The sequence below is a fragment of the Micropterus dolomieu genome, linkage group LG07, assembly GCF_021292245.1.
Source record: "Micropterus dolomieu isolate WLL.071019.BEF.003 ecotype Adirondacks linkage group LG07, ASM2129224v1, whole genome shotgun sequence".
Classification (NCBI taxonomy): Eukaryota; Metazoa; Chordata; class Actinopteri; order Centrarchiformes; family Centrarchidae; genus Micropterus; species Micropterus dolomieu.
In genome coordinates this window covers 26,521,988-26,531,162 of record NC_060156.1, presented here as the reverse complement: position 1 = coordinate 26,531,162, position 9,175 = coordinate 26,521,988, and the positions used below count along the sequence as shown (strand labels likewise).

Sequence of the window (9,175 nt, the reverse complement as noted above, 5' to 3'; positions counted from 1 at the left end):
TTTGTTTTTCTGAACATTCTGGCAAACTCATCCCTCCACACAGCAAAACAAGGGTTTGATTAATTCAAAAGTTTAAAACAGCAGATGTGAGTGTGATAGCTCACCACCAGATGTCGCTGCAGCTTCACCTTTGCTGAAGTTCAGGCCCAGACAAAATATTTTCATGTCAGTGTGATAAGGTTTTGTCTGATAGACCTCTGATAAGATCTCTGGGGATCATGTTGTACAGAGCCAGATGACTTGTCTGAGTACAGTGCAGTTCTTCAAAGTTTGACTCATAACTTAAAATATAACAACATATACTGTGGTTTTTAAATACATGAACTCACAAGCATAATTCATAACATTCAAAGGGACATGAATATTAAGAGAAATTGAGTTTGACAAGATAAACAGAAAAATCATAATCTAAAACTCTCAACCTGGTGCTAGTCGCCCTATTTTCATTTGCTACTGTACAAATATGCTAATGAAATAACGTTGAATAATTCTTTGTTTTAGTGGGACTGTTGGGACCCGGAGGTTCTTGATATACATGCGATGTTTTATACTGTATGAACTAATGCTGGGACCCATGTTCACCATACTGACATACTGAAATATTTAAATCATTGACGTAATGTAAAAATACACAACCACAGGAAAAATCCTGCAGTCAAAATGTTACTTAGGTTGAAGAACAGAAGCAAAAAGTGAAGTACATTAAATTATTTGAATATTGAGCCCCCTATCAAGGCAAGAGTCCAGAAACAGCTTGTTCCTAAATGATCTGTTATGACAGAACACTTTGGCCTTGTTCTGTCATGATCTGCCTGGTGATTAAAATATCAAATGCACTGGGTCATGATTATAAATAGGCTATCTGTGTTACACTCCTGCCTGGCAAGTGACACATAAGTTGTTTACAAACACACTGTTATTAGGGCGACGTCGGGAGAGTGTAACTTCAACCGGGAACCGTTTTATTGGTCACTGCACGCACACACACACACACACGCACACGCACACACACACACACACACCCTCCCCTCCCCTCCTCCCTGCTCTTGTCGTCACCGCCCCACTGAGCAGGGCACGTTAAAAAGCGGCAGTCTTCTGGCTGGAGGTCAGTTCAAGACCTTGAGGAGTGTCACAGACAGGAGGACAGAGTGGGACTTTACATTTAGTGGCAAATATACATCAGACGTTACTGGATAATCTCAAATTACTGGAATTATGAAGTCTCCAAAGATGAAACCTCAAGGTAAATATAAGTTTGTTTTTCCTTGATGTATTTGTTTTATTTGTATTGTAACAACACGACCTGTTTGGTGTGTTGTTTGCAGTCATTGTCACCACGGGTTCACACTCTAATAACCTTTAAATATAATATTATATATTATATAACATTATAATAATATTATACAATATTACATTATATATTATATAATATTATATATATAATATTCAAAAAGGAAATATTACAGGAAATAAAATATAGTATTAACTGATTGACTGCAATACACTTCACATATTAATCCAGATTAGCCTAGTTGTTTGCTGGTTTAATGTCAGTCCCTGACTCGGCTGAATATTTATGAGTATAAATGAGTTATTTTCAAGCCTTTTCTGACATTTTCTTGCAGGGAAATTCGTCAACGAGGAGGATCTGAACGACGTGCTGTGTGAGTTCGACGCGGTGATCGAAGACTTCACGTCCCCGGTGGAGAAGCGACACTTCAGGTACGACGAACACCTGAAGACCGTGAAGAGGAGGAGCAGCGCCAGCGTCAGCGACAGCGGCATCAGCGACTCAGAGAGTAAGGAGAAACACGTTGATTAATTATTTACTGTACATTTACTAAATTTAGGGAGACTGCAATTCATCTGAGTTTCTTAAACCAGGGAAGGTTCCAGACTGCATCTTAAAGTTATGCAATAAAAGTCCCGTTAGTGACACTTGAGAATGGAGATCAGGAACTGTAGAAGTGATAGTTGTGGTTTGTTCTTTGCATCTGTCACTTATGGCTGATGGTCTGAAGGAGTTCTGCCGGCTTTGCCCAAACAGACAGTGCCAAGAAGTCTGTATTTTTTTTTTTTTGTAAGACAGTCATAAACTTTCCCCCACTAATGCTGCTCCTCTGCTGCAGTCAGCGGTAATTCTCCACTGCACTACAATACCTTTGTGTGCAGTATCTTATCATGTGCCATCAGGAGGGCAGCAGGGGAGACTGGCAAACTGTTGCACATGCATGCTCTCAAACACAATTACACTCAGCACAGAGAGGGAGGGGGCGAGAGAGAGAGAGAGAGAGATCCTTGATCATAGTCCAGAGATTTGGGCTCAGATTAAGCTACTGCTGCATATTTTGGCACTCCTGCCACCATATTGTGGCTGCTCCTCTGAAGTTGTCTTACATTGCTACATTACTCTAACATACTGGGTTCTAAAAGTCTGCTCCCTCAGCTGCAGAGCCGGCCTCAGTGACATACAGAGAAAAATATGCTCCATGTCCCCATGAGCAGAGATAGTTTCCAGAACATGTGTGAGAGCGTTTAAATTTCCAAGGCAAGAAGTGAAAATATTTTTATGGTCTTAAGTTTTCTGGAAAGACCATCTGTGGAGCCATTTAAGAGTGGATGTCCAGTTAACTGCGGACTAGACCGCCTTCCAGTCACATCAGTGCATGATACACTCCAAAAAGATCCGGGCACTATCACTTTCCTCTGTGTAAAACCTACATGAATAAATATAATTGAATGCAGGTTTCCTTCCTTTGGGACAGCAATTTGGTAACTGCATGCTAGCTGTTCCAGTGGTTTTGTGAGGATATCATCAAGCCCACAATGTTTACTAATCCGGCTACAATTTATGTAATTACCACATAATCACTAAAGATCTTGCTGTAAGCAACATCAGTGATAAAAGAAGGGAGGAGGTGTTCAAACCTGCGTCTGTGGTGCTAATGAGGTTGTTGATTTGCTCAAGGGATCAGATTCCTGCATGAGCGCTGTCTTCTCCATGGCAGTCTAATGAAGTGGGACCTGTCCCACGCAGGGATGACCTATTGTGTTGTAGCCTGATGGATGGATGAACTGCTGAACATGGAGATAAATGACACAAACTGTGCATGGTCTTAGAGATCCACCCTAAAGTGTGCATGTTCGAGCGAGGGGCAGAGATAGAAAGAGGGTAGAGGAGGGAGAGTGTGAGCAGCAGAAGTGAATTTGAGAAAACTGAGAAGTGAGAGGGTTTCATGTCCAGGTCAAACACTGACGTTAAGGCCACAGCTCTGTGTGTGTGCGTCTGGGTGCTCCCCGTTGTGTGTGGCGTCTCCTGTCTCACGCTGTGTGTTCACTGCTGAGTGATGGGAGTGGTACAGGTCAGAGAGGGGGGGGTAAGTAAGGGGTTGACATCTGAGACACTGTTAAGGTCTGCTGGAGTTCTCCATAGAGGAGTTAGATAGTCAAGATAGAGTGATAGTCACACACACTTACTTCATACTCATATAGATATCGTGGTCGGGATTGTTTACACTTTCACCAAGACTCTACACTTCCACATCCAGATGCAAATGAAAAAATAAAGTTTTATTTTTAATGAATGGCAAGTCAAATTCTATCCTACAGAACACGAATACAGCTGTAGAAAGCACCTACTTTCTTCTCTCGTCCTTCATTTCTCACTTGACCAAGAAACATTGAAAATATAATATGTTCTGCGGCTGCTTGAAATACATCTGGCAGAATCAAGGTGGCCATTATATCATTTATGTAACCATCCATTTAGAGTTTGGGTAACAGCAGCCCGAACTAGAACGTATTCTCTTCTCGTATCAAACTCTAAACGTGTCAGAGATAAATCTTACTTAAGAGCAGGGGGAAAGCTGTGTGACTTCAGAGCGCTCTCTGTCCAAGACAACCTGTTATATTGTAGTCACTAACGGCCACAATGGAGACTTAGTCAATGAGTTAAAGTTATAAATGGTATTTTTTGCTTTGGAGGTGTCCAGTTCAGCAGAGCAGACGCCATTGCTTATGGAAAAGATGTCATTACTGCGGCCATATCTTGTACAGTTTGTCTGTGTATGTGTTTGTGTGTATACACGTCTTTGTGTGTGCAAATACAAGCACATGCATGTGTGTGACAGACCACAGAGGAAAGTTGTCATTAGAGGAGAATGCAATGATTATACCTTGAAACTGCTCTACTGACACAGATCAGAATTGTGTGTGTTGCATAAGGAACACCTCGCCTAATCACATTTGTCTACATTTGGTCTTGTCTCTCTTTCTGACAGGTGCAGAGTCTCTCAACAGAAACAGCTTCAGCTTCAGTGATGAGAGGCTGAACTCCCCCACTGTGCTCTCCCCTACCACCACCACACCTCCGCTCATGTCACCAAAACGTGAGCTCCACTCCTCATACTTAAACACACACTGTGACTTTGCATACAAACCTCTTACTTTACTTACAGTTGGAAAGAGCTTACTGGGCTTAGACAGATTCAAATCCTTGTAATTGGACATGGGTCAAAATGAGATGTAAGTCTGTATAATAAACTATTGTTAGATTGAAGTCTGAATCACTTTCTTTCCCTTCCAGCCAAACTCGGCGACACTAAAGATCTGGAGGACTTCATCGCCGACCTTGACAGGACATTAGAGAGTAAGTGCTAATGCAACCTAGCTGTCAGAACCCTTGATGAATTAGCCCATTTGCTGGCGCCGCCTGCCACTCGGGATTAACAGGAGCGTTTGTTCCCTATGTCAGCTATGCTAACTACCACTCATAAAGTGACACGAGTCACTCCCCTTAGGTTTCTAAGAAACAGTGATGTGTCAGGACTATGAAGGAGCTTGGGCATGTTACGTGGACCATGAGGCCTCTTGGGTTACATTGGAGAGAAAGGCAGCATATCACTTTTCACCCATCACTCAAATTTGAAGAAAGTGCTGCTACCAACACCATGCAATTTGTACACACTACATAGCACTGTGTGGATGCTAGCTTTGCTATTTTGTCCCATCCCTGTCTCCACTTTTTCCCTAGTTCATGTTTAACATAGACACAAGTACTGAACTGAAGGCAATACAACATAATTTAGTAGTTTATAGAACATCATGGGTGATAGATATACATAGCTAATTTGTGTTGCACCTCTTGTGAGGCTTGTGAGTGTTGGAACTTGCATCACAGCATAAGGAATGTGTGCTGGGGCAAACCTGGGCTGAAATTCCTACTGTAAATGTCAGGAATGGAATGAGACAGACGTAGGAGCTGAAACGCTTTCCTTATTTCCATGTTTTTTCCTTCCACCGCCCTGCTCTGTTCTGTGTTTCGGCCACTGAATGTCCGTCTTTCACAGCTCGCAGGCGTCCAGTGCCTCTGTAAAGTTGGACATTCAGTCAGCCAGTCGGGCAGTCAGCCAGCCCCCTGTTAGCACTGGAGAATGGCGTGTTTATTAGGGCCAACAGTGTTTACGATGACCAGCCTGTAAAACCCAACGTCCGTCGCTCTTAGAATAGAGCTGGCAACGGGCAAGGGAGTTCTGCTTTAATCAGGTGTGTCTGTCTGTCTCTGTCTGTTCTTAGGCATGTGACACGGAGGCTCACATTCATCTTGGAGTCGAGCTTTGGAGGGAGTGGATGTCTGGGCCCCCCTTGAGCTGCTAACATGCTCCCGGCCCCCACACTGAAAACCACCCAACAGGATACAACTGGATGGCACAGCAACTTCTAAGCGGCTCCACCACGACATCAGGTCTAGCCAGCACTCCTAAAGTTAACCCAGCAGTGTCTTCTAACTCCAGGCCAACTGGCTACTGGGCTGTAAGGACTGCAAGAAGGGTCAAAATTAGCATCGTAGGGAACCTGAGGACAAGAATCTTAGCTGCCATACGGTAACAGACTCCATGAAACGTCGTGAGGAATGGAGACGTGGAATATATGTTGCAAAAAGTCACTGGAACATTTATCGTTAGAATCCCAAATCATCCCACCACACAGACCAGGTTACACTCCCTCACCCAAAATTTAAGCTGGAAGAGTATTTAAAAAAAGCTTTTTATAATAGAAATATATTTGTAATTTTATAGAGGTCCTTATTGTCTTTTTTGTGAAATATATTTTTGTATCTTATGTAAATAATCTTTGTTTCAAATTCTATTTGCCTTGGTATTAATTACAGGACGTTCAGATTAAGATTTGACGCTCGACTGGAATAAAGTTGGATACATGCTTAAATGTGAACTGCAAGCTTAATCCACTCTGGAAAAAAACTGGAAAGAAAAGTTTGTATTTAATACAGTTAATGTCTGCCAGAGATATTAAAGTATGAAATGTTCTTGTAGTAACACATGCCTCCTGTCTTTATTTGGGAATGAACCATCTGTTTTCTTTCTCAAACTGAATTTAACAGCCTTTCTGCTTAGTTTTATATACTCTGTAGTTGTTTTGCTTTGTCTCTCTTTACAGTATCGAATATCCTAAAGTTAAATCCAATAGCTTATTTCACCTATTTTCATCTCCTCCCTCCATTGTCCTTATCTAAACCAAATCAAATCACACATGAAGGTACTGATTTCTCGCGGAGGCTGTGGACCACAGTAGGTGTAGAGCTGCTGACTGGCTGAACTGGAGCAGTAACGCGGTGAGAATCTTTGAATGACAGCTGGCCCCTCAGCACTTTATTAACCCACCAGCACCACTTCCTTGGTGTGGTGGAGGCCAACATAGTGCTGTGAACACAGGCAGGCAAACCAAATGAGATCTACAGTAAACTGTGCCATTTATTTTTTAGGCATTACATAATTATCTTTCCTGGAATGTGGATGTAGTTATGTACTGCAGTACACCAAAGAGAAAGACTCACCCAAATAGACTCCATGCAATAGTGTAGGAAGAGGTGAGACATTCACCTCCTCCCTAAAATGTAAAGTCATGTGCGCACCCACAAACCGGCACACTGAAATAGATATGACACACCTCTTACCTTTTGTGCTCATTAATCAGCCACTCAACAAAGCAGGGACTTATGTAACTTCTGTAGCAACAGGGTCTATTTCCAGAGGTGGAGGAAGACAGGAGGGTGTGACCCCTTCCTGGCCCAGTAGCAGGTGTAGCTGAAGTAATCTAATGTCAGAGTACCCTTCCATCTGCTGACCACCAGGGTCAAAGGTCACCAACTATGGGCAGATACGCTTCCATATTGGCTCCATAGTGGCAGTGTAGCAGGTGCAGACAGACCAGGGACCATGATAAAATGAATTCTATTCTGTGTCATTTTCTTAAAGGAATACTGGTTTTAAGGTTTGGGTACTTGCAAAAGACAGATTGAAAAAAGAATGATCAAAATCTGTGCAAATGACTAGCAAGATATCCTGACTTAATGCAACTCAACTGGGGTCTTTCTCCCTACCTTGTTAAAGTAGCATTTCAAACTCCGTGCTACAAGTTTTTAACACAGGGTTGCTGTTTTAAATTCTTTGTCTCAAAGTCAAGAGAACCTTGCTTACATCATTATCACATGGTCAGGGTTATTTTTGTCAGAGTTTAAAAAGCTCCTGACAGAACCACAAAAGAATTCCCCTTTAAACTTTGTTGATGTTTAATGTGTCCACTAACTGTATGTCAAGAAAGACATTGTGCTCTTTTCCTTTAACCAGTTACAGACTGCATCTGTACAGATTTGTACTGCAACCTTTGATTTTATGTCCTATCAAGTCTCATGTTTTGAGGTGGTCAAAAGCCACAAGCTGAGAGTCCCACACAGCTGTGCATGGCCTCTGTTCACAGAGTCTGTGGATCCAGCCAGTCTACTATGAGTGCATGTCAGACTGTGTTAATCAGATGGCAGGAAGCTGGCATGGAGACCTGTCTCAGTGTTGTTTCTTCAGTACAGTTGGCAGAGGGAAGCTGTGGGCACTATCCAGTCCACCTATCTGCGCTGTTCTGCACCAGAGGCATGGTGTTTGTTGAGTTTCAGCCTGAGGCAGAGCAGCTGGCACTGATCAGAGAGACCATGTTGACACAACACATGATCCCCTGAGGGCAGGGAGGGGGGAAGGTTGCCCTTTTTTTCTAACCTTCTCACTTGGCAGAGGTGGGCAACTTGGCAGCATGGGTCAGTCCCATTGATGTTGGCCTTGCCAGTGGACAGCCTGTATACACACAGAGCGGGGAGGGTGGGAAAGTAGGAGACTCAGGCAAAGGCAAGAGAACATAGTGGAGTGGTATGAGTGGAGGAAGATGTGAAGACAGTAAGGAGAAGGCATTTGGAGCCTTTAGAGACAGAAAGCTAAGGTGAATGAAAGAATGGGTGGGTAGATGGAGAAATGGATGGAGAAAGACAAACACACTAAATGCTGCAACCATGTGTCAGTCTTCACGTCAAGGTGGATTCCTATGGGAGGCCCCTCGAGACTGCTGAAGTGGTGGTTCTATGAATAGGCTGGGCAGAGACACACAGATGTGTGTCCACATCACAAAGAGACAGAAATACACAGAGCCAAATATCAGGTTCAGCTTTCAACTGCGTCTTCACGTCACTGGTGTCCAGATGTCCCTGCTGGCAGGGCAACGTGAGGGGAACATTAATGAGTGTGTAGGTGCTCATGTTGGTCTCTCCAATGTGATAATGTTATTTTGTTTGTTTACAGTATACAGTATATTGTATTAATGCATACGTGCATATGTGTATAGAGGCATAGAGAGAGTGGCGTGTGTGTATGTTGATGTGTTTGTGTGAGCTAATCTGTGCCTGTTCATATACGCATTTGAAAAGTTTCATGTCTACGCGTGTAAGGTCCAAGGTTGGCAGGTTCCTCTTGTGTTTCATGAGGCTGTCCTTGGGTGTTCGGATTTCCTTCCACAGTCCAAAGGCAGGAAAATAAAGTGAACGGGGGTTTTTAATTTGCCCACATGTGTGAAGAAGAGTCCTAGCCTCTAAACGCAAGAAGTACATCTACTTTGATTAGAGCTTTTTCAGTACTGTAAAGTGGTTGAAACCATGACAGTGGCTGTAATCTGCTATATATTCAAGGATGTTGGCGATAACAAGAAGATGTCTTGAATTAAGTAGAGTTTATTAACAGTTTGAAAGGCAGAGCGCACTGCCTCAGAGGAGAGTAGAATATTAATATAGATGAGGACTGAGGTTTGGCTGTCAGAGTTATTTATTATTGCCTCTCCCTGA

General features: G+C 42.9%; 1 protein-coding gene across 1 annotated transcript; it reads left to right on the top strand.

Moving 5' to 3' along the window:
* The first annotated feature begins 1,085 nt into the window (after positions 1-1,085).
* rgcc (regulator of cell cycle) lies at positions 1,086-6,335 on the top strand. Its single transcript, XM_046053189.1, has 5 exons — positions 1,086-1,243; positions 1,626-1,799; positions 4,281-4,388; positions 4,586-4,648; positions 5,575-6,335. The coding sequence occupies exons 1-5, from the start codon at positions 1,216-1,218 to the stop codon at positions 5,580-5,582; spliced, it is 381 nt and encodes a 126-aa protein (XP_045909145.1). The 5' UTR covers positions 1,086-1,215; the 3' UTR covers positions 5,583-6,335.
* Positions 6,336-9,175: the final 2,840 nt, after the last annotated feature.